This window comes from Anabrus simplex, chromosome 6 (genome assembly GCF_040414725.1).
Source record: "Anabrus simplex isolate iqAnaSimp1 chromosome 6, ASM4041472v1, whole genome shotgun sequence".
In the NCBI taxonomy this organism is placed as follows: domain Eukaryota; kingdom Metazoa; phylum Arthropoda; class Insecta; order Orthoptera; family Tettigoniidae; genus Anabrus; species Anabrus simplex.
The window spans coordinates 159,022,225-159,049,489 of NC_090270.1; the positions used below are offsets into that span (position 1 = coordinate 159,022,225).

At 39.3% G+C, this 27,265-nt stretch overlaps 1 protein-coding gene across 1 annotated transcript in view; it reads left to right on the top strand.

Annotated features, from left to right (window-relative positions):
* Window positions 1-27,265, top strand: part of pds5 (cohesin associated factor B pds5) — a 463,913-nt gene that overhangs the window by 86,372 nt on the left and 350,276 nt on the right. The window contains exons 6-7 of the mRNA XM_067150024.2: window positions 13,175-13,434; window positions 18,686-18,932. Of these exons, the coding sequence (XP_067006125.2) occupies window positions 13,175-13,434; window positions 18,686-18,932 (507 nt within the window). The remainder of the gene's footprint in view (window positions 1-13,174; window positions 13,435-18,685; window positions 18,933-27,265) is intronic.

The following is a 27,265-nucleotide window of genomic DNA, read 5'->3' on the forward strand; positions in this document are numbered from 1 at the left end:
CTTGGAAGGATGATGATGATGATGATGATAAAATTTTACGGTACTGGCTATAATAACAGAGATATTAATGAATTTAGATTTCGGTTGCTTGTTCCATATCAGCATTGAACCACGAGAAAATAGGTGAACAGGATTTCATAAAAATTGGTGTGAAAAAGTTGGAGAACAAGGCACTATGGTCTAGGCTGTAAAAAATGTTATTTATGCTGGGTAAAATGATCGTTTAGGTGAAGGGCTAAAATTTAATTCTCAGTTATCTATGTTATTAGTGCTTTCTTTCCATAAATACTACATAAACATAACAGAAGTTATAGGGAATACAGCTTCTGATTATTTATGCCCTAGACAGTTTTACCTTACCAACTATGGTAACAGAATTTATAAATTTAGACTTTTGATGCTTAGTTAACTGGTGTTAACTGGCGATGACGGTGGTTTATGCAGTGATTGTTTCGTAAGTTTAAAACTGCATGGTCATCAGCCCACATCGACAAGGAAAATTGTGAACATGATTATCAGAATGAGAAAAAAAAAATTTGTAAAGGAACTGTCGCTTGAATAATAAGACGAGAGGGAGTCACGAAATAAGGGAGGAAGATGTCCTGTTATAACAGAGTTCAAGGAAAACTATGCGAAGGCCTACAATATCGAAAGGTCATAAAATTGATCAACAATAACATTACATTGACTATTGTTTGTTGTGATGTGTTTTGTCTCTTCTGCTGCCACACATCTTTGGTAGATGAGATTACTGCCGTGTTCCAAGTAGAATAGCTTGCTTGAATATTGGCGGGAAGTGGCTGAGGAGATAGATAACTTTCTTTTTAGCATCCATTCTTCTGGTTCGTACATATTCCTATAAGTACTGGTACGTGACCCAGTGGTACATCATATATTCCAACTGTTCGATCCCTGTTCTGAGACGCTAATAGGAATGAGCAGTATACATACTAAAAGGAAAACTGCAGAGCGCTGTTCACCAGTCAGTGGCCTGGTTTTTTGCAGCTCTGGAACTTGGCACTGCTAGAATGCCAGCGTAATACTGCTTGTGAAAAGTGAGAAACTGTGTTGTTTTCCATTTGACAGCATTCCAGCTGGTTAATGTACTCTGACAAGAATACTGAAAGCATTGTAATAATCTATGTAGAGTTCAGTTTAACATCAGGAGAAAATGGATGGGTGGATGTTAATGAAATTTGGTATTTCAATTCAGAAAAAGGTGAGTAGGATCTTAGCTGTAAGTTGCCCTATAAAATTTTCTGCAAGGAAAATTGTGAAGATGTCTCTTTTATGATTGGATTTGCACAAAAATAGCGCTTGGAATTTTTTTTTTTTTTTTTCAATATGGTGAAAACTAAGAGAAATATCAGTGGGAGTCATATGAAAGCTGGTAACCAGCTCTATAGACTGTAGAGAGAGAGTCGCTATGGAGATTGTTCCAGCAGTGTTTTAAAGGCTTTGTTCACTGGTCGGTTTGAATGTTAACCCAATACTAGGTGCTCTTTTATACTGGAAGAAATACATCAAATGAAGGTCAGCAATAATGCAAAAAATTTGAAACCGTAGGGGGCCACATAGAGCAAGGAAGTGAGTATGTCATGACAAGCTGCTGACAGGGAGAGGCATGTCCACTTACGTGCCTCAAAATCTGGAGAACAATGTGAGGATTGGACAAAAATGTCATCATGTGCATGTTAAGTGATTGTCCCATCGGCGATGGGTATTGCAGCTAGTGCTACATATAAGTTACAGGGTATGTTTAGAATTTTAGGGAGATACATTCAGGGAAATGAGCTGGTCTAGGCAGTTGGTGATAAGAATATAGGGGGGGTTTGACAGTCCAGTAAGGATGAAATAAAGCTGTTAGTGTTAAACTGAATAGAATTAACTAATTCAATAGATATGTTACCATATATAATAGCAGGAGTTGTATCATGGCTAAGAAGTGATATGATGGATTCAGAAATTTTCTCATGGAAATGGAGTGGAGTTTGTGTAGCAGGTAGGGACCCTCTTTGGAGGCAGGCCTGCCCAGGGAGTGGTGCCTCTGCGTATGAAAGTCCCAGAGCACACTGACCCAGTGTGTAGCATGTGGTAAGGGTCCCAGCTCAGGGTTACGAGCAAAGAGCTCAGTGGCGAAGATGGACTTCGGAACGGTGGATATTGCGGAAGAGGCAGCCCAGTACTCAGGTTTCATCAGCAGCATTTTTTTCCCATGTTAGGTGTGGCTGCAAAGTCATCGGTTCCGCATGTAAGGTGCAGCCTGAATAATTGCTGGCAGTAGCTCTAAATGCCTTTGGGGGTAGCGATCCCATCGTAACAGTAGCCTAAAATGAGCGGTGGTAATTATCAGCCTTGGAAGAGGTTAATGCATAACTCTGCTAAAAGTGACGTGCAGTTCTTGTGCTGGGGGAGATATGGTAAGTGGCAACCAGCAATTAATTTTATGAAGGTTGGAATAAATGTATGTTATGGCCCTGACAGGAAAATCAGAAGAGTTGATTGATTTTATGGAGGAGAATGTTACAATGATGGGACTGAGTGAGGTCAAGTGAAGGGGAAAAAGAGTGAAGAGGATGAGTAGAGGGTACACCTATACTGGAGTGGAGGAGGTGAGGCAAAGAATGGAGTAGGAGTCATGGTTAACAAAATCCTGGATGAAAATGTGGATAGAATAGACTGCGTTAGTGGTAGAATAATCAGAATGTGACTTAGGGCGGAAGAAGCAGTGAAAGATTTCATCCTAGTTTATGCATCCCAAACTGGAAACAGTGAGGAAAATATAGAGGAATTCTTGGAGACAATCAAGGACAGTTGTTGATTATTTTTTAGTTGAGAAAATAAATTGTGAGCAGTTAATGGATCTAACGGCACTACCAGGTGAGGCGTTTGATGGAGACCACAAAGTAGTGGTAGCACAGTTGAAAATTGGTGAAGTTGTGAGAGTGAAACAAAGGATATTACTAATGACATACACAGCAGAAATCTGGTCAATGACTCAGAAAATTAAAGTATGGAAATTGAAAGATAAAAGAACTCAGGAAAAATTTCAAGGGGATTTAAAACAGGACATCCCTATATCAGAAATAGAAAATGTAGAGGAAGAATGGACCAAATTTAAAAATGTTTGTAAGCTGTGCAGAGATGATTTGTAGCAAAACTTCTGCAGCAGGACCTATTGGTCTACATTGGTTATATAGGCTCCTAAGGTGTGTATGGAGGACAAAGCAAGTACCTGATGATTAGCGTAAAGGTGTAATAATACCAATACCGTATAATCTTGAATACCACCTGCCACCGAATAAGAGCCGCACCCTTATTTTGAAAGACCAAAATTTAATAAAAAAGTGAAGTCAAAATTATTTACAATCTTTACTAACACACATCAAATGATTAGAAAATACAAATAAAAGTAAACAAACATTTCCAGAACGATATCCAACGAGTTCATTCATCATCATCATCATCATCATCATCATCATCAGTAGCAACTTCGGAACTTTTTATCACCATCACCTTTCCACAAAATGTCATTGCTGCTGTTCATAGCATTAGAAATGCTACATTTCTTGAAGCTCTTCCGTATGAGGTCTCCAGGGATACGATTCCATGCCGTCAGAATCCACGAACACAGCAAGCTGAACTTCCGGGCGCTGAATGCGACCAGTTGGCATCAGTGTGTGATTGTCAACCGCCATCCATTCTGTATAGAGCTGTTTCAAGGCTGCTTTAAATGGACGGTTCACCCAGACATCCAGCGGCTGTAGCATAGACATCATCCTGCCTGGAATGACTGCTAGGTCGGGTTTCCCATCCTTGATATGTTTCTTCACAGCGTCTGTTGTGTGGCCGCGGTAACTGTCGAGAACAAGCAAGCTCTTTTGTCCCAATAATGCACCAGGGCGACGTTGCCAGACACACTTGACCCAGTCTTCCACAAATGAACTGTCCATCCAGCGCCGGAGTTCTGAGATCTGACGATAACACCAGCGGGTAGATTTTTAGGAAGCATCTTTCGCTTGAGAACAATGTACGGCGGAATTTGGTTCCGTCGGTGAGAAAACACAACATTACTGTACACCGTTGTTTTTCATGACCACCTGTTGTAATGGTAACACTTTTTGCACCCTTAGCAAATATGCATTTTCCTTCCGCAACCGAATTATGTGACGCTGAAATGACAATAACTTCTCATCGTAGGCACCAGGAAGACGATGACGAAATTGAGGTACGCCTTTGTATGCTCAACCCATTTCTTTTATAAAAATTACAAACCTATCCTCGGCTTGCGTCACACCCTTCCGATGAAAGTTCCTTTGCAATCTCTAATGCCTTTAGCTGACACATTTTGGTGAGACACAATATTCCAATTCCCGCCTTTCTGTCACATATTTATAAAGTTTTCTTTCAATTTCTGGAAATAGTACAATCAGTCCACGAAAAGCTCTACGATCACCACTACATGTTAATAGCACATTTTTCTTCTTTTTCCAATTGTGAATACATGACTTGTCAATATTGTATTTCCTACCGGCGGCACAATTTCCAATAATTTTGGCTTCCCAAACTACTTTCAGTTTCTCACTCGCAGTATAGATCTCAAACGCTTTGTGGAATTCATGTTGATACTCCGAGAACGTGTGTGAGACTGGCTCCAAGCGCAAAAGTAGCATATAGTGAGAGCGGGGAGAAGATTGTTGCCAAGCCGCGCCGGTGGTGATGCCCGGTTTACGCACATTCGAAAGATAAATTTCCCAAAATTTTAAACAAGACCCGCACCCAATTTTGGAAGTGATATTTTCGAGAAAACAATGCGGGTGGTATTTGAGATTATATGGTATGTAAAAAAGGTGATAGGAAGGTATGTAACAGTTATCGAGGAATTGCACTTTTGTCATAAGTAGCCAAAATATTTGAGAGAAAATAAGGATGAGAGGAAAGGTGGAAAGGAATTTAGAAGAAGAGCAGTGTGGCTTTCGACAGGGCAGGTCAACGAAGATCCTATATTTACCATGAGATTATTGGTAGAAAAACAGTGGGAATATGGAAATGATCTGGTGATGGTATTCCTTGATCTAGTGAAAGCATTCGATAGTGTTAAGGCAACACTCCAGAGATAAAAATAGATATTTTGGTCATTTTGGCATTTTTTTTTAATGACTGAAATTGAAAGGATTGGATTTCTTCTTTCTTGCCACAAAGTTATTTAGTTGAATTCAAACAATTTGTCACTTTAATAATGGTTTGTTTGCCAGTCTGCACACAGCAAAAATGGGCATGGCATCTGCTGAATTGCTTTGTTGGGTAACGATTTCATTGTCATGTTTCCATTCAATCAAATATGCCTGTTCTTTGCAATTATGCATCCATAGGAGGGCCAACAGCCCACCCCCGCCCCTTCTCCCGACATATTTATACAGACTCAAGCTGTAAGATCTACCATATTTCTGAATGAAATTATAAAGCCAGTTACGGACTAATATTTCAGTACTCGACTGTCATTGAGCAACATTTTATGCTTGTATTGGTATTTCTGATGGTACTACAATAGTGCTGACAACAATAAGTTTTGTTATTCTTGTATGTTTAATCTTTTTTGTGCGTTCTATGGTGGTAGCCAGTCTGTTTACATTTGTGAAGTATGCTCGCAAGTTGCATATCAAGATACTGTTATTATTGAAAGACAGTGTGCTGTAATAATTGATAGCTTGTATCCAAGGGAATAAACAGTATGCGTAAACATAAATCAGCCTTAGCTAAGTGATGAATTTCTGAACTTTTGTTAGGAAAGAGATAGGGATCAGCTATTACCAAACAGGAGTCTCCATTGAAGAAATCAAGGACAAAAGGTCATGAAAAGTTATCGGAATCAGATTATTCTCATCAAGAAAGTGTCGCATCAACTTTAAGCCATGCAAGTCCTGCACCTATAGCCAACAACCATGACATGACAGAAAGTATAACCCCCGTAATTTTATCTACTTGTTCCAGCTTTGTATCACCAATCTGACATTCAATTTTGTTGAACTTCTTACCCACTGACACCAATTTAGTTTTCAAAAGGCTAATTTTCATACCATATTCTTTGCACCTATTTTCAAGTACCAAGATATTAGACTGCAGGCTTTCGGCACAATCTGCCGTTAAGATGAAGTCGTCAGCATAGGCCAGACTGCTTACTACATTTCCACCTAACTGAATCCCCTCCCTGGCACGTTATACCTTTCAGCAGATGATTCATGTAAACTATTAACAACCCCTGTAAGTACCCTGAACCAAGAACTCATTCTACCATCAATTGTCACTGCAGCCCAATTGTCAACATAAATGCCTTTGATTGATTTTAATAATCTACTCTTAATCCCATAGTCCCCCAGTATGGTTTACATCTTTTCCATCGCTACCTGTTAAATGCTTTTTCTAGATCTATGAAACTTAAATGTAACTGTCTATTCCTCTCATAGCATTTTCCACTAAAAATCTGATTCTGACAGCCCCTCTGTGGTTTGAAACTACACTGGTTTTCATGGAGTTTTCGATGTTGATAGGAAAAATCAGACAGAATTCTGGCCTACCTTAAGAACAAGTACACTGGAATCGCTCATAGTCCAGAAGGCGAAAACATCATCGCAGTGGGGAAGGATACTTCAGGAAAACCTACACTGAGAAGCACCTGTTGAGTGCGAAATAAGCCACAATTTCTCTTGTGATTGCACTCCATGCTAATCTTACTACTCTTTGAAGCCATTTCATCCCTGCGTTCCCACTATACGTCACAGTTTCAGGTCTAATTTAGAATACTCCTGCTACTTTATGACAATGGAGTTTATTTACCATCCTTTCCACTTCTCCAAGCATAATTTCACCAACATCATTTTCCTCCTCCCCATGAGCTCGGTTGTTCGCGACACCACCATGAAGATTTCCTTTTATGTTGAGAAGATTTTCAAAATATTCCCTCCGCCTGACCAGTAATTCCCTGGGATCTATTATGAGTTCACCTGAATTACCCAAAACACTGTTCATTTCCTTCTTGCCCCCTCTTCCTAAGATTGTTTATTACTGTCCAGAAAGGATTCTCTGCTGCTTGACCTAGCCTTCCCAGGTTTTTACCAAAATCTTCCCACAACTTCTTTTGGATCCAACAACTAACTATATGTTTCGCTCTGTTTCTTTCATCTATGTACAAATCCCTGTCTGTATTAGCCCTTGTTTGGAGCCATTTCTGATGAGCCTTCTTTTTACATTTACAAGCTGCTCTCACTTCCTCATTCCACCAAGGTTTTCGCTTTTTCCCATCTTTACACACAGTTGTTCCTAGGCATTCCCTTGCTGTTTCTACTACAGCATTCCTGTATGCCACCCATTATCCTGAACCTACTTACTGTCCACTGTTCGAAACTGCTCACCAATCATATCCATGTACTTCTAATTTCCTCGTACTGGAGATTTTCTACTCTTATTTGTTTGTAGACATCTTTCACTTTTGCCGGGCTGAGTGGCTCAGACGGTTGAGGCGCTGGCCTCCTGACCCCAACTTGGCAGGTTCGATCCTGGCTCAGTCCGGTGGTATTTGAAGGTGCTCAAATACGTCAGCCTCGTGCCGGTAGATTTACTGGCACGTAAAAGAACTCCTGCAGGACTAAATTCTGGCACCTTGGCGTCTCCGAAAACCGTAAAAGAGTAGTTAGTGGGACGTAAAACAAATAACATTATTATTATTATCTTTCACTTTCTCTATTCTAGGCCTAGAGATACTTGATCTGTATTATCCAAAAATCCCCGATAAACCTGTACATCTGTAACAGATTTCCTGAATTACAAGCGGGTTAAGATGCAGTCTATTACGGATCTGGTACCCCTACCCTCCCATGTGTAGCGGTGAATAGCCTTATGCGTGAAGAATGTATTCGTAACTGCTAAACCCATACTAGCACAGAAGTCCACCAAACGCTTTCCATTCCTATTAGCGTCCATGTCTTCCCCACATTAACCAATCACCCTTTTTGTATCCTTTAGTTCTCTTACCAACTCATGTATTGAAATCGCCCATTAGCACTATCCTATCCTTGCTGATGACCCTGACTGCGGTGTCACTCAATGCTTCATAAAACTTGTTAATTTTGTCCTCATCTGCACCCTCACATGGTTAATGCACTGAGACTATCGTCGCTCTAATTCCTCCAACTGCCAAATATACCCATATCATTCGCTTATTTACATGCCTAACAGAAACTGTTGCATGCAAAAGTATTCCTGATGAGCAGCCCTGCCTCACTCTCTGCCTTCCCTTTTTAACACCCGTCAAGTACACTTTATAATCTCCTACCTCTTTCTCCTTATCTCCCCTTACCCGAATATCACTTACTCCTAGCACATCCAGATGCATCATCTTTACTGCCTCAGCCAGTTCTACCTTCTTTCTTCCATAAGCCCCATTAATAGTGATAGCTCCCCATCGAATTCCATTTTGTTCGCCAAGTTGTTTCCAAGGAGTCCCTCGCCTGTCGAATGGGAGTGCGACTCCATTACTCCCATACATCCTAGGCTTGCTTAAAATATTCTGAGCTCGGTAAATTCGTGAAGCAGGATGCTATCCTACTTATACATAGTCCAAGTGAGGATCTCTCCTCTAACGGGTTAACCCCCTGTGGGTGGGGGCGGTAGAATAACTCCCACGGTATCCCCTGCCTGTCATATGAGGCGACTAAAATGGGCCCCAGGGGCTCTCAACTTGGGAGCATGGGTTGGCGACCACAGGGCCGTTAGCAGAGTCCTGGCATTGCTTCCACTTACTTGTGCCAGGCTCCTCACTTTCATCTATTCTATCCGACCTCCCTTGGTTAACTCTTGTTCTTTTATGACCCCAATGGTATTACGTATGGAGGCCTAGGGAGTCTTTCATTTTCACGCCCTTAGTGCCCCTTGTCTTCCTTTTGGCCGATACCTTCATTTTTCGAAGTGTCGGACCCCGTCCATTTTTCTCTCTGATTAGTGTTATATAGAGGATGGTTGCTCAGTTGTACTTCCTCTTGAAACAATAATCACCACCACCACCACCATCTAACGGGTTAGAGATCACCAGAGGATTGTATAGTCCTAGCCGCCTGAGCACAAGGTGGGCCATGACTCTGAATATGTAAGAGATGCCCACTCTCATTCCGTAGCAACGGGTATCCCAACTCTCAGGACTACTTATTAGGTCACTCAGCCATTGCCCGTGGTTCACAAGCTAGGACGTGACTACAGGAACCCACACCATGAACCATGAATTAATTAATTAATCAAATTAATATGGAACAATTTAATATGGTTCAGCAAATTGAACAAAGGAGAAATAGATGAGTTTAATCAAATCTTAAAATTAATGTTAAATAATAAGTACTTTGCCTTTAAAGGTACAATATACCAACAAATAGTGCTACCAATGGGATATCCTGCATCTGGGATTTTAGCTAACGTATATATGGATTACTTGGAGCACACTCACATCATCGACAAAATTGTGGCAATAAAGCATTGGTCATGCTTTGTAGATGATACGTTTGTTATCATAGATACTTAGTTCACTAATGGGAACATGATAAGGAACAACTAGATTGACCCCTCACATAAAATTCACAATTGAGAATGAAAACAAGAAATCCATTAATTATACGGATATAACAATAACACGTAAATAAGACAAAAACTACCTTTTGACATTAATAGGAAGCCCACCCACTCTCTCAATACCATTAAACAAACTTCCCAACACCCAGGTGCACATAAGAGAGTAGCATACAACAGTATGATAGACAGAGCAATGAAACTACTGCTATCTCAAAAGAATTTTAATAAAGAAATAAGAAAAATTCATATCATAGCCAAAAAGAACAGAAATAACAAACGTTTCATCAACAAAATCCTTAATAAACACAGAAATAAACCTAAAACCACACTTACACCAGAATTTACCCAAAAAGAAAAATTTGCTACCTTCACATTCAATGATGGTAGCATACACCTAATAAATTAATGTTTCTAAGAAACATAATATAAAAAAATAGCCAGAACTGACAATGCCAATGCTAAACTGATTTTCACTTTTCACAATAATAATAATAATAGTAATAATAATAAACATATGAATCTTACATAGGTCAAATAGGCCAGAACTTTTTTACAACATACGCAGAACACTGCAATGTTATAAAGTACAACAGATTACTGGCTATGAGCAAACACCATGAAAATGATAACCACAAATTATATTACAATAGAACAAGATATGACAATCTTACATCCAGAACAAAGGGGCCTGCTACTTGATATTCTAGAAAATACCCACAAAAATATTGACCTATACAAGAATTCAGCTTGTAATTTAAATGAAATTAACGAGAAAAGAAACATACTATTAGAAACATTTATTCCCATTATTTGTAAACTACACCAAAATAAGCCCCACCCCAAACATACAAGTCCAACACCACCTTCCACACGCAGCTCTCAACCAACACTTATTCCTCACCAACTTCCCCAGCACGTCCTCCCTCTCCTCATGACATCACTTCCCACTACTACTAGTAACAACACTCGCCCATCAGAACATGGTTAGTGGTGTAAAGATTCCTGAACAAGCAAGTTATGGACGGATAGGTGAAACATGTAAGTTTGTTATTCATTTTCACTCGCACATAGTTTTTATTACAATACGTACATATATTTTCAGTATATACTTTGAAATGGATCATTTCCATTGCAGATAATATAGAATATCCGTTTGACCATCTCCAGTTTCCTAGGTGTGGTGTATGAGCCTCCTCCATCTCATCCTGTCCTTGTACCATTCCTCCTCCACCAACTTGTCCCAATCATGACCTCTCAGCAGTACATCGTTCTTAACTAAATCTATCCATTTCCTTCGTGGCCTTCCCACGGGTCATCTTCCTTCTACTTTTCTGTCAAATTCCTTCCTTGCAGTTCTGTTTATTGGCATCCTCTTCATGTGACCACTTCAGTCTTGATATCTGAATCTTATTGAGGAGAGAATCATCTATTCCTACTTCTTCCCTAATTTTCTCTTTCCTAATCTTGTCTCTCCTGGTTTTCTGGATCATAGTGCGTAGAAAGTTCATTTCAGCTGCCTGAAGTTTGGAATTATCTCTATTGGTCAGTGTTGTGGTTTTGAGACTGTATGTAAGAATTGGTGTATAATAGGACTTGTACAATGTCATTTTTGTTTTCATGGGTATTTGCTCATCCCACAGCAGGTGTCTCACCTGGTGGTAAAATTGTGTTGCCTTATTGATTCGATTGTTCACGTCATGTTTTGCTAGGTTGTCATTTGATATAATGCTACCCAAGTATTTGAAAACCGGAACACTGTCCTGTTGGGCTTCATTTAACATGACTATTGGTTCTGCTCCTTCCCTACCACCGTTTTGGTCTTGCTGATGTTTAAACCATATTTCTTAAACTCCTCATTCCAGCTTTGCATTCTTTCTCCCAATTCCTCTTCTGAGTCACTCCACATCGCAACATCATCTGTAAATGTGAAGGCTTTGATATCTCCATGTTCTTTCTTTTCACTAGATTTCATTACTACATCCATTACAATAATAAATAGAAGTGGTGACAATGAGCTGCCCTGCTGCACTCCTCTCTTTGTTTCAAACCAGTCCGACAAACCACATCCTACCTGAATACAGCTTCTATTCCCACTCTACAACATTTTCACTTTGTCTATGTGGCTGTCTCACACTTGAATTTCTTTCATGCATTGCCAAATTCTTTCCCATGGTACACTGTCATATGCTTTCTCAATATCCAAAAATATTAGAAATAAAGGCTTGTTCTTCTCCCAGTATTTTTCCATTAGCATCCTAATTGCAAATATAAGGTCTGTAGTTGACCTTCCTGGTCTGAAACCAAAATTCCAAAATTGGTTCTACAATATCTCTGATTCTGGTCTCTATTATTTTTTCCAATATTTTCAGGACGACAGTAGTGTGATACCACGGTAATTAGTACATTTTCATCGGCTTCCTTTCTTGAACAGAAGTACAATGATGTCTATCTTCCAGTCCTCAGGAATAGTATTTTCCTCCCATATCTCGTTGAGCAGTCTGTAGAGCCATTGGATTCCTGGAATTCCCACTGCTTTCAGCATATCTGCACTTAGTTCATCTATGCCCACTGCCTTTCCTTTCTTCATGCTCTTGAGCGCATTTTCAACCTCAAGCCATGTAATTGGTGGTTCAGTTGTGGTTCCTCGACTTGGCTCTCCTCTATCCGTTATGTTTTCTGTATCTCCATTCAGCAGCTTTTTGAAATTGATCCTGAGTTCTTGTTTAATTTCTCCCTCTTCTTGTGCCAGAGTTCCATCATCACGTTCTATTGCTTTTATAGTCTCTTGATCCCTTCGCTTGATTTTCACTACTGTGTATAGCAATTTCATATTTCCTCTACTGTCCTCTTCCAGTTTGTCTGCAAACTCATTCCATTTCTTCTCCTTTTCTTCCCTTACAATGTTCTTGTTCCTGTATACTCTTTGAAGTCTCTGTATTTCTTGTTCATTTCGTTCTTGTCTCTGTTTTTGTTTTTCCTTGTCCAGTGCCTTCTTTATTTGGTTTCTTTCTTTCACCGCTGTTTTCACTCTGTCATTCCACCATGGTGTCTCCCTTTTTCTTTTGATAGAACTTGTAACTCCACATAGGTTTTTGGCTTCTCCCACAAAGGTGTCTTTGAAGGCCTTCCACTTTTCATTAACGCTGGTTACTTCACCCTTCGGCAAACTCTGTTGAATCCTTAGTTTGTATTCTTCCTTTATTTGGACTTCCTGCAACTTCCAAGTTTTAACCCTTGGTTTTTTCATAAAAATTTTCTGCATTTCATTAGACTTACGTTTGAAGTCTAGTACCAACAATCTGTGGTCACTGTCCATGCTTTCACTAGGGATGACCTTTACATCTCTGATGTACCTGCCACCATCTTTGTTCGTGATTACGTAGTCAATCAATGTTCTATACTGGTCATCCCAACTGTACCTTGTTATTCTGCGACTGTCGCTTTTTTGAAGAATGTATTTTTGATTATGAGAAATATTGTGAATAATAATAACAATAATAATAATAATAATAATACAGTAATACCTGCTTTATGTGACTTAAGAATATTTTTGTGTCTTCAGTTCTTCAACCATGTTCTTATCCTTGGGAGAGAAGAAAAAGGCTTGGGAATCTGTGACAAGGTTTACGACCTTATTTATGAATTGAATCACATTTGTCCGAGCGTTCTTCTTGCTGTGCTGCCACAATTAGAGTGTAAATTAAAGAGTGCCCAAGAGAATGAGCGGTTGGGTGCTGTTGCTCTTCTGGCAAGAATGTTCAGTGAACGAGACTCCAATCTTGCCAGGCATCATACACAGCTCTGGAGGGCATTTTTAGGAAGGTAAGCTGGTTTTAAGTGAATACTCTGTTTTATTGTTTTGGAATCCAAGTCCAAAATACTGTGTGTAATCGGTTGTGTTATATTTTATGTTACAGATTTTTTTAAAATCCCTTCCCCTTTTATCTGTTTCTTTTGCAGTTGGTTCTGCCTCCTGCCCCGCTGAACGACTGCCCAGAGCCTTCCACCCCCCGTGCTTATATAGCCGATTGGCTCGCACGTGTAAGAGGGGTCGAAAGCACTGGCGCAGCCGTGCAGGGCAAGAGGCTATGAACCGTGGTGCTCCTCTGAGGGAGTGAGCGCCACCGTGCTTTATTTAATATGATACATAGAAGTAATGGGGTTACAGACCTTGTTTAAAAATAGTACAAATGCAGAGAAGGAGATAATAATACACAAAAGAACGAATATATAACCACACAAATATTTTAAGGAAAACGATCTGGTGGTTTCTTCCGTCTGGGACTCCTGCGTGGCCGTGGTTTCTGCATGTGCCGGAATCTCTTGACCGGGTGTTGCCTCTCGTAGTCTGTCGGGCTCCTGAGTGGGCTCTGGGACGCTGGAGGAAGAACAGCGTCAGAAGCCGGTGGTGTAACCGCCATTACTGTGGAGCTGCATCTGCGGGAGCTGCTGCCGCTCCTTGACCTCGCCCGCGGCGAGTGCCGCGCCCTCTTCCCCTTGTTGGCAAGGGACGGCTGACCGCTCTGGCGGGCGGGGGTTGGAACTGAAATCCGGCTGGTAACATGGCCACCTCGTCGCCCGTTGCTTGGTCGACTTGTATGGCCGAATTCCAGCCCCTGGATAGCGCAATGTAGAGGAGGTTGGCGCGATTGAAGGCATACTTTTTCTGGGCCGGGTCGAGGACATACCATGCCGAGAGGAACCATAGTGTGGTCGTAACATCGTGATGGTCCCGGCCCGCGTAGTCGGTCGTAGGCTCCGAAAGGGCCAGGGCTGTTCCGGTTCTTCCAACTCTCCTCCCGAGTCGTCGAGTGGCTGGTTGTCGTCTAAAAAATGATCCGTGAGTGCTCGCATGTTGTGGGCCAGCTGATTGACGACATTGGTGAGGTCCTGAAGAGTAAGAGGCGGTATTGTGTAAAATTAGAATATTCTCTCTCTCTCTCTCTCTCTCTCTCTCTCTCTCTCTCAATGATGATGATGATGATGGGTGGTTGTTTTTTAATGCCCAGGTGCTTGGATAAAAGTCCATTGGCTGTGGTGATAGTTTTTTGATATTCATTTGTTAGCACCATCTTTTGTGACTTTTGTATCAGAAATAACCTGATAATAAAGAACACATGGTTTATGAAGAGGAATATCCATAAGATCAGCTGATATAGTTGGGATGGACAGTATGGAACACTCATCGATTTTATAATAACAGACTGAGAATGGAAAAGACACGTCATGAATGTGAAGATAATCCCCAGTGAAAGTATGGAAGGTGATCATAATAATCTATGAGTAAAACAAGTAAAAATCCCTGAAATTATACAAGAAGAAACCAAAGATCAGGATTTGGTAGTTGGAGGGGGAGGAGGAGGAGGATAAAAGAATGGCATTCCAATATTGTATAAAAAAGGAAGTTGCCTAACACAGAAATACGAAGTTGAGAAGAAGAGTGGGACAATTTAAGACAGACATTTGTGGAAGCAGCAATTGAGGTATGCAGGAAAACAGAAGCAGAGTTTAAGGAAAAGGAGACACGGTGGTGGACAGGCAAAATAAAATAAAAGATATTAAAGAAAGGAACAAGGTGAAGAAAGAAATTGATAAGGAAAAGCAAAACACGTATCAGAAGGATGAGAATAAAATAGAAAGGTGACATGTGGAATACAAAAGATTGAAACTACAAGTAAAGAGGAGTATCAGGCAAGAAAAGGAGAAATGTTGGGGAGAGTTTATGAACAGAATTGATCAAGATAATCGAGGAAATCAGAAACTTTTTTACAGGGTAATGAAATTGAAAAGAATAAATCAAGGAAAAAAACGAGGCATTAGAGAGAGAAAATGGATCCATAGTACATGATGAAAAGGGTCTTCAGAAGGTGATAGCAAAATATTTTGTAAAATTTTATAATGAGGATGACTGCTCGGAGGAAGAAGGAGATAAGAAAATGGAAATAATAGTTGGAGAAAAAGAAGAGAACCCGATACCATGGTTGGAATTTGAAAGGGCAATAAAAGCAATGGCCAAAGGTAAAGCAGGTGAAAAAGATGAATTCAATGCTAATATGATTAAGGCAGCAGGATGCAGTGGACTACAGTGGCTATACCGAGTCCTCAATGCCATATAGAAGGATGAAAGGATACCTGAAGATCGGCAACAAGGAAACATTGTACCATTGTTCAAAAAAGGAAATAGGAAGAAATGTGAAAATTATGGAGGTGTAAATCTCTTATCACATGGGTTAAAAATAATGGAAAAAGTCAGACAAAAGTCTGAGGGATATAATAGAAATTTAGTTAGAGGAAGAACAATATAGCTTTAGACCGAATAGATCAACAATAGACTTAATATTTACAGTGCGAACGATAATGGAAAAAGAGAATGGAAAGAGAAAACGTGTGGGAATGCCTACGGAAAGGAATGTACCAAAATCATTAATTAACACATTGCTGACCGGATGCTTGAGCTTGTCTAATACCCTGTGGACCGGACATTTTTCTACTAGGCATACTAGGATGCACTTGATTATAAAAACGTAAATAAATATTAAACCAGTCAATATTTTATCTTTAAAGTTGGTATGGGTACTCTCCAATGCCCCTAGTAATAGTGGATCTGCCTTTACAAAACCATATTCAGCGTGAGTTCCTAACACATCATTAATGTTTACATCGTTGTCGTCGTTAGACTCACTTGAATAAATCAGTACACTAGGTAAATTACGGCCTGTAGAGGCTTGAATATCACTTCCGCTATCACTCTCACATTCAGTTTCCACTAATTCATTAGACTATTTCCATTTGAATGATCATCGGCATATAATTCATCTAAAATATCGTCGTCAGCTAACACCGTATTCCGCGGGCGCTCCATCTTGTCATTGACTGAACCGGCAGAAAGAAAGTCGACGTTTCGAAACTAAATCAAAGAATAAAAGAGGCCGCGAATAAAAGAAAAGTGGCAGATATACATCTACGATTTATTCTACTCAATGTGCACATCCGAAATAGTTCAAGATGTGGTCAAGAGATGTCACAGGAAGACCGAAAACAATGTTGTGAATAAAACTGAGATTTCTCGGGGCCCGTCACCTACCGCTGGCGAGCGTACTACGAGATTTCTCGGGGCCCGTCACCCATGTGTTAACAAGGTAAACATGTTGTATCATGAGAGTAAAAGCAGTTTACAAGTGGGGAGTGGTGACTCTGAAACATTTTATACAAAGAAAGGTCTCAAGCAGGGAAGTGCACTGTCATCATTATTGTTTATTATATTGATGGATGAAATCATAAAACGTGTAAAAGAGAGTATCAGAAGTGAAGTGAATGCTTTGGTATTTGGAGATGATGTGATGACTTGGGAAAAGGGAGAAGTGGAAGTACAAAGGAGACTGGACATTTGGAATGAAAATCTGAAGGAGTTTGGAATGGTAATTAGTAAAAAGAAAACTGTAGTCATGCACCGTGGAAAAGAGAAAAAGAGAAGCCAAGTGAACATACACGGAGAACGGTTAGAGAATGTAGAACAGTTTACATATCTGGGTAGCATTATTAATAGAAGTAGTGAAATCATCCCTGAAATTAATAACAGACTGAGTAATGGTACAGTGTTTTATATCAAGTCAGAGAGCTTTTATGGGATGACAAAGTACCCAAGAGAACGAAATTAACATTATATAAACAGTATTTTATACCAGTTGTAACATTCGGACTAGAAATGCTGGTAACTAATAAGAGACAAATGGTAAGATCTAAGCAGTAGAAACAAAATTTTCAGGAACATTGGTTAAAAGGACAAGAAGAGATAGAATTCAAAATATTAAAATTAGAGAAGAGCTAAATATAGAAGTGTTAGTACAGAACATACAGAAAGCGAGACTGAGATGGTTCGGACATGTGAAAAGAATGGGAAAGGAAGAAAGAAGGGAATTAGAAAGAGAAGTTAGGGAAAGAGACCAGTTGGAAGACCGAAAAGAAGGTGGATGGATCAGATTTGGAAGGAAATTAGAGAGAGATGGAGCAAGTGAAATATAAATATTATGTGAATCAAATTAGGGAGAGGAAAATTATTTAGGAGAATTTGTCTGGAAGAAGAAAGAAGCAGAAAGGGACATCTTCAGATACCCAGGACTGGACTCATACAGCTGGTTTTTGAGTTACAATACTGCTTTACATCACACAGACACAGATAGATCTTATGGTGACAATGAGGTAGGAAATGGCTAGCAGTGGGAAGGAAGCAACCTTGGCCTTGATTATTTGCCTGGCATGAAAATGGGAAACCATGGAAAACCACCTACAGGGCTACCAGCAGTGGGCTTTGTTTTAAGCAAGGTTGGGTTGACTGAGTGACGCGTCAAGAAGTGCCTGTGAGAGCGTTGCTACCAGTTAACTTTTCAGGACGCTATAACCACGTGTGGCAAGCCTATATAAGTATGTCCAGTCATTTGGATATGAATCTGTTGACCATAATGATGGGTGGTGTACGATCTTTGTATATTTTATATGCACGATCTTTGGTCAAGGAGTTAATTACTCCTTGCCTCAGAGGTGAAGATCATTATGCGAGAGTATGTGTTTCTGTGTCCATTGTGATGACTGCACGTTGTGTATTATTTAGTATGATGACGATGATTAGTGCGGTAGGGAGAGGGTGAAACTTGATGTTGGCCACTCCTGTCAGGTAAGACCAAGGGGTCTGCTCAAGGCTCAACGCCCTTATCCGATGGATGAATCACTGTCAGCTGCAACATATGACATAACTGCATAATATTGCTGTGGAGGAGGTTGGAATTGAACCAGGTTTTTGGGACTTTTTTTCTAACTATGAGACTTGAACTTGAAATGCTTTTATCCTTTTCTTTTTAATTTTACTTGGACTGGTATATATATTGCGCTCTGGGTTTAATATATTTAATGTGTATGTGTTAAGTAATGAAGTGTGTACGAGAAATAATATCAAGTTTTGTGGCTAATTTGTGGTGCTCATGTACAGCATATTAATTTAAATCATCACCACAATAGTGTCCGAAAAGTAATTTTATTTAAATATGGAAACTTATCATGTATGCGACTCTTGTTGTAGGTTTAATGACATCAGCGTTGCAATACGGATCAAGTGCGTCCAGTATTCAATGCATTTCCTGCTAAACCATCCTGAGTTGCGTAAGGACATAACCGAGACCTTAAAATTACGTCAGCACGACTCTGATGAAAATGTGCGATATGAGGTTGTGATGGCAATTGTGTCAACAGCAAAGCGGGACTTCGAGGTTGTGTCAGACAGTGAAGACCTGTTAGAGTTTGTTAAGGAGAGAACTCTTGATAAGAAGGTGAGTATGAAATTATGAAATAGGTTATCTGTTAGTGAAAATACTGTAAAAAATACAACAAAAACATTACTTCGCCTCTCCGATGGAGACTGTCTATCAAACGCGTGCCTGTCAGGTGCTCCACTGGGAGCAAGGACTTGAAAACCTTAGCTAAGCATGGGTTACTTCTCCAACAATCTTGTTTCATCTTGTGGTGTTCCTTCTGTAAATCTAGCTGTAAATGAACTGCCTAATTAAGCATTAATTTTGAAGATTATCATGGTTAGAAATCTCACTCCGTCAACCTGGATTTTAAACATCTCGGGCGGATCCTTGAGCCCCTTTTATTTTTGTAGCCTACTAAGACTGTCTCTGACCATCACAAATTTCATTCTCGTACTTCAACTGATAGCTGATACACAGTGGCCTGTCCTCTTTCTCTCTTCGACCTACACAGGCTATCTGCACTTCTAAAAATCTCATTTATTTCCGAGCTTCCTCAGCTCTCAAATGTCAAAACTATCGTATTGTACGGTCAACAATTATCTCCTATGATCTCGGCCACTTATCTCATAATTATCCATATCTCAAAGAATCTTAATCAATCTGTCACCAAGTAAATTCATAACCACTCCTTAAATGTCAGTCACCTATCCCAATATACTTGGGTTCAATTCCCAGTCCACAGAAGAATGTAGCTTTCTAATTCACATGAAAAACACACAAACAGCACACTTGCTATTTATGGTCCTAGTTAAAATCATGGGTCCAGTTGAGTTTGCAGAGCAAACGCCTCTTCTTTGGTGACCTCTGTTCTCTCTTGTAAAAAGCTACCATGCATCAAAACCCTCATGCATCCTTATATCTATTTTACTGAGTGTCTTTCTTTGCATAATAAATCCCAGGTCAGATATGAAATGAACCTGTATTGCTTCACACACTTCAAAGATCGCAAAATAAGAGAAATACCTTAATAAACAAACAAAGAAAACAAAAACTGGGTCTCCCATATAAACCAAGACCGAATGCACTGTGTTTGTACTCTGCACTACAGCAGTTGCCTCAGCCAAACTAATGTCGCATGCGACTGCCCAGCTTTAAACGTTTGTACAATCTTATGTGAAATCTTACATTATAAAAGATGCTGGAAGTGTCGCTCTTCCTGGGTTTTACAGGCATTTTATATGGTAACCAGATTTCGGCTGGCGCAAGTGAGATCTGCAGCTGTAATGTTTCCGATTTCATTCATTATGTTCCTTTCATTTCCTCCAATATCTGAGGATTTTTTTGATACACTTTTTCCTTCAGTTTACCCCACAAATAAAAATCACACACTGTTTGATCTGGAGACCAAGGGGGAGAAATAGACCACTACTGATCACTCTGTCTACAAACGCTTCAGAGATTGTAAGAAGGGGATCTTCTGCTGAATAAGTAGGGGCTGAATCTTGTTGAAACCATCCAGGTGATTCTTCTTCCATTAACTGATTGAAGAATGGTGTCAGAATGTCACCTTGGTACCTCTCTGCATTTACTGTCATCTAAAAAAATCTGCCCAATTATTCATCTTGCACGATCAGCACACCAAACACCAATCTTCCTGTCATAATTGGGGACTTCATAAACAACATTAGGATTTTCTGCACACCAGTAGCGAGGGTTATGACAGTTTACACAACGATCTGCAAAGAATACACGTTGTGGGTCGAATAAATGATCATTCAATGATGCAGGATGCCACTCACAATATCTCACTCTTGTGGCTGGATCAGGAGGTTTTAAACAATGGTCCTATGTAAACCTGTACGGTTTGATGTGTAACAGCTTTGTAGCTCTGCGTGCAGAAGAAACCAAAACCCCTACTCTTTGTGTTAATTTTGCAAGTGATTTATTCAGTGTCCATTCAAGATTTTGTACCAGTATCATCTAGCTTTTCCTTTGTTAAAACTGTTGGTGTGTGTACATTTTTTTTTTTTTTTTTTTTTTTTTTTTTTTTTTTTTTTTTTTTTTTTTTTTTTTTTTTTTTAACACTGAGCCAGTAGTTTCAAGTTAATTTACGGTTACTATGTACGTCTGACGAGAAGTCGTGTGAATGTGGGGTAAGGAGTGCAGAGGTTAAGCATGGCTGTTGCTCATGCGTCAGTGTGAAGTCTCAAGGCCTGACAAGAAACATCAGTTATGCCCGCGGTGATTCTTGTGAACTAAAATCCTGCCTTTTTTTTTTTGCTATTGGCTTATGTCGCACCGACACAGATATGTCTTATGGCGACGATGGGACAGGAAAGGGCTAGGACTGGGAAGGAAGCGACCGTGGCCTTAATTAAGGTACAGCCCCAGCATTTACCTGGTGTGAAAATGGGAAACCACAGAAAACCATCTTCAGGGCTGCCGACAGTGGGGTTCGAACCTATTATCTCCCGAATACTGGATACAGGCCACACTTAAGCGACTACAGCTATCGAGCTCGGTAACATCCTGCTGTGAAATTTGATATTGGTAATGCAATTGCACTTTAGGTACACATTCACTGTACGTACAGCATAATGAACAGTTTAATAATGAACACGCATCTCTTTCAGAGAGCTTGCACTGTTTATCATGACTAATGTTTGTAGCATAGTGTAGTATCTGTTACTTGTACCGTACCTACAAGCTGCCGCGACTTCTCGTGAGGTGCAGATACTACAGTATGTGAATCTGTGCTCAGGAAGGTACCACTTCACCAGGAAACTGCTGAACAAATGCATCGCGTACCTGTCGAGCCGACTCGTACTTAAGATATATTTTTCATACGAAAATATGGTGTTGCAAATGATACCTGTCCCACCATGTTAAAAGCTGATATTTAGACTGGCCACTGATGCTTGTGAGGTTGAACATTTGCACGCTGCTTGCAAGGTAAAGATCTATGCGTGCGCCTCCAATATTTCAGTTTAGGTATTGGAGAATAAAAACACCTCTTGGGCGGTCTTGGTTTATATGGGAGACCCTGTACGCTCAACTTCTCATGATGCCTATATTTACACATCACTAACCTAATGGTTTACCCCCATATAAGACACTCTCCAAGGAAATAAACACACATGCAGTTAACCTAATTGATCTCAACCGATTTCTCTATCCTATTTGAATGCACGCATATATGCTCTCTCTCTCATTTAATCTATATGTCATGGTGGCATCATTTCTAAAGTGTAATAATTTAGAAACAGATACTGTCATTGGTACATCATCCTAACTGTTATAAAATCTTAAATTATTGTGTTTAATATATTTTAATTATATTTTATTAAATGCTAAATAATCTTTTATTAAATGTTAAATATCATCAATACAGGGTTTATCTGTAAATATGTATTATAAATGTGTATAACCTCAAATACATATTGTGTATAAGTTGAACCTCAAAATCTATATAGTCGAAAGCTGTAGAAAACTCTATAATATTCGTATATTAGGTGTATTCTGCTATAATTTGGTACATATGAAGTGTTCTGGAAACTTACTGTAAGGTTTATTATCGAGTTACGTGTGGTGGAGAGATTTCCATGTGTAATGGTAAACAGTAATCGAAAGTTTGAGCTGGATCCATTACTGGAGTAGTACTCCATTCGACTAGCTGGTCGATCAATGTTTCGAGTGCGTTCCATTTGGAGTGTTGTAAGAACCCTTCCAGAACTCAATAATTCTAGATGGTTGATCAAACAGTGTATATATCGAGCTGTCAGTCAGTGAGCGAGTCAGTTCAAGAGAGAGTATGTTGTAGTGAGGAAGTCAGGGTTGTTGACGTCTGTACTTGTCAGAATCGACTTCAAGGCACTTCACTATTAAGTGTTGTAGTGTCACTTGCTATTGTGTGTAATTGTGTGTTGTGACTTACAGTGACAATAAAGTAGTTTACACAAGGAAGTGAATGTGTTCTTGTGTGATATTTATTTACGTCAAATAAAATCACGTTTGAGAGCCATAATACTCATCCGACTCTGCATTTTTACCTATGAAACTTTTTTGGCGAGTGAAATAATGTTGTTGTTGTTATTATTATTATTATTATTATTATTATTATTATTATTATTATTATTATTATTACTATTATTATTATTATTTCATTCTTGTGAATTTGTCTGTCCATACATACAGTCATTTTGTTACACACTGCCTGCCGCATCGCAAATTCAGCTAACTTATTGAAACATCTTGGTTAAGTAAATCATTGTCTATAATTGTTACCAGAGTATTACTACACAAAGGCACTAATTACGTGACGGTTGGATACATATCCGATCGGCTTGCACGTCAAACAGGCAATCTCTCTCTTCGTTGCGAGTGGCTAGCTATATTGGAAGAACTGATGTGGGTCAGGTATGAGACACATTTATAAGGTTATGTCCGCTGTCAGGGCAGCTAAAAATAAATGATCTTACTCCAATTATTTTTCCATGATAAAAGAGGAATTTTGACATATCCATGTATCCAATCTGATTGTAGACTCTTGAGATATCAATTGATATCTTTCGTGGAATCCCAGAAATAGATATGGGATTTTCATTAAACTTCACTTCCCTTGTTCTCTGATGACCTAGATTCTCGCCAACAATTTCAGCAGTCTTCATATACCGTAATTACTAATCATATACTTAACGGCAAGTCCAGTATGGTCTTATTCCAAAACTATATTTACATGTTCGAAGTTTTATTCACATTACTTTCATTCCACTGGCAAGATAGCAGCATATTTAGGCCATTCACATGGGCTGTGAACCTGTCCTGGCTCTTGGGCACCTGAGATTTTATATACGGAGTTGGCACACAACTGCCTTTTTGCCTGTCATTTATTGTATTACATATATTTGGAAGTATCTCCGTCTCTGCTCGATAGCTGTTTCTTTCTCACGCATCTCCCAGCTGCGGCATACTGGCTCGCTTGTGATGGATAAAAAATGATTATAAGCTTTAAAAATATGAGCCTGCATCAGCCACGGACTGAGCGTTCAATACCCAGTAGATTCCTTCAGATTCCTGTATGTGCTTGTTTTCGAGGTCTGGGCTATGGTACTGGTAAGCTACAATAAAATCCTGTTATGAGGAATTCATTTATTGCATTTGATTTAATGATGTGTTAATTATATACAACATAGGAGGATATTGTTGAAATCAGCCTTAAATTTTTCTTCTTCTGTTAAATGATGAGAAAAATGGCCTCTGAATTAGTCTTTAATATCTCCTGCTGCAGTTGTTTCATAGAAACATATTGGTCTAATTGCACACCAAACACCAATTTTCTTGTGGATACGTAGGGTTTTGTGAAGACTAATATTGCTTGTGGCTGTTCACAACTCCTCTCAGAAACAAAAGCTGGATGTAATTAAACCACCATCACAGATTTGAAGAACCCATTAATCATTCTTTTAAGGAAGACCTTGTCAAAGATTTTTTTACAAATGCTGAACATTTCCATGAGATACTTTTGGTTTAACCTCTGTTAAAACCTTAATCTTCTTTCCTATTTAATAGTGAGCACGAAGTATGAAAATTATTCACCAGCTGGTCTTATGACTGGTCTTAAAGGAGATTTGGTGTTAAGAAATAGACAAATAGACAAATTCTTTACACACATGATGAGAATATTAATGTTTAAGATGACGTCTGTAGATATACAATACGTATATTCTTCTAATGACTTGTGATGCTTCCGAATGTTAATCGCCAGGCTGAGTGGAGTAGACAGTAGAAGTGCTGGCCTTCTGAGCCAAAGTTGGCAGGTTTATTCCTTGCTTAGTCCGGTGGTATTTGAAGGTGCTCAGATACACCAGCCTAGTGTTGGTAGGTTTCCATGCACATTACAAAACTCCTTGGGGACAACAATCCAGAACCTCAGTGGTCAGGTAGTTAGTGGAATGGAAAACCAAACTAGGGATGGCTCCGTGATACTTTCGATATCTTGATACTCACTATTCTTGCACGGCATTGACATCGAACGATACTTCGGAAAATTCGCTCGATAATTTTACGATACTTCGGTGGTAGTTCTGCAATTTTTATTTCATTTTAGAATCTCAATATTATTGCCTCAAGTAGAACATTTTAAGGTTGTCGCAATGACCATGTAAACAGTAGAGACGAAGATGAAGATACGGTCAGGAAGACCCTTCCTTTAATTCTTGCTTATTCAGTGCAAACCTAAACATCTAATTACCTCACTGCAAGTCAAGCAGGAACCTGACTAATTACATGTAGAGATGAATTTTTTAGGAAGTGCTTCTTTGTGATTTTCTAACAATAGAGAAATTACCTTCGTTGTGTTGTGGGAAAAATGAAACTCCTCCTAAAAGAAATATTTGATAGATCAACTTAGTTAGAGCTTTCTGGTGAAAGTACGTCACTTGATTATATTACCGAATCATAAAGCGATCTGTTTGGTATGTTCTTAATTGTCATGTTTAAATGCCAGGGCTGTTAGTTGAGGGGGAACGTCATCTGCAGGAACTCTGCTGCAGCTGCTAGGAATTTCCCTGTAGCAGGGGTTCGTCCTCATTACCTTAATTTCTGGTTTTTCCGACTTGCATGTCTGGAGATAACTAGAAATGTCAATGCAGGTAAACAGACAACTTCTTCGGGAAAACCATATGTAAGGTAAGGCGTAATGAGGTTGACCGCCTGCTGTGAGCATTAGTCACCCCCCCGACTACTCGCCAAACTGATTATTTATTCTTCAGTTGTACCTCTACGTGACAGAAGATGATGGGTTTCGTTGTGTTGTACCATACCATCTGTATTCTATTTCGTTCAGTATGATTGAAGTGTGCAACTATTTTCAGTAGACCCCCATTGTGATGATCGCGCTATTTGTCGCATTTGTAAAAAGAGTTTTTTGCGTTGTGTTAAATCTCACAACACTAGTAACCTAAAAAAAGTGTCACATCAGTGCACAAAATTGCTTTTTTAGGACATCTTAATAAAAATTTTTGCAGAAAGGAAATTTAACTTCTGAAGAAGTGATAGTAGATGAGCCTGTTACACTTCTTTCATGGTCATCGACGACATCAGTATCATCATCACCATCATTTTCTCAATCTACACTTCAATCACTTATGGACAAGAAATATGCATTTAAACCAGGTGATAGTCGGTCGAAGACAGTTACCAAAAAAATCGCTACAATGGTATGCGAAGATAACCAACCTTCAGGGTTGTTGAGGTTGAAGGATTTAAGGAGTTGATTTTGAACCTAGATATGCTATGCCTTCTCGTAAGCAAATGTCTAATCAAATAATAGGGATGTACCGAAACACTACCGATAGATGTCTCACGTGTAGTACCCGGTATGCGCTTGTCGATCGTCATTTGTTTGTACGTGTTTTTAATGGAAGTTACCTAGTTAAATGCTGAAATTAAAGATTTAATATATCGTTACGACAACAAAGATGACAAGAAAATTGTAATGCCTGACTATTGCTGTGTCCCAATGTCCCAAAATCAAGGTCGACCGTATTCATACCATCAGTTTCCTAAGCAAGATGCTATCCTTAAAAAGTGGTTGCATGCGATTCGTAGGCAGGACCTAGGAGTGACTCCTAATATCAAAGTCTGCACGAAACATTTTATAGTTGAAGATTATGTCATTACTGAAACTGGCAAGTAAGCTAATTAGTACTAACTAAGAAATAGTTTTATAATAAGGTAGTACATTCTGAAAAGTTAATATGACCTATTTCAATAATTTTAGGCGAAAGACGAAGACTTAAGGAGAACGCTGTACCTTCGATATTGTCATGGTATAGCACCGGTACCTTGGAAATAACTCGCAGAGCAAGAAGATATAGAAGTAGAAAAGCAGCCATAACACCGTGTGCGGTACGGAACCTGAATCACACAGTGACCTATAATTTGATACTGGAGCACCATCGTTTTCAGACTTCCTGAACATTACTTCCAAATTTGAAATTTTTATACCGGTATTTGTCTTATGGTCCGAAACAATAATCCTGAAACTCGTGCGCTACACGGAAATGAAGTTCAGTCGTACTGGATGTAGCCCCAGGCACTGCTGTCACACCAATGTCGTGCCTTATGTACGCCTATAACCGGCAAAGAAAAGAAAAAATACCGTATTAAGAATGTTTTCAAAATGCTATTTGTACTTTAAGAATTAAATCTTAAGAAAAACGCTAAAAGGAGTTGCTGCATTTATTCCTTACTGGTACCTTTCAATCAACTCTTGCATTTTTCCGGATATTTTTTCGCCCCTTTTCTTCAATTCTGCTTCCAAATCCGCAATCGTCATTGCACCTATACCATTTCCCGTCTTGTTGAAAACATTAGCAGAATATGGTAACTCCATTTTAATGCATTTA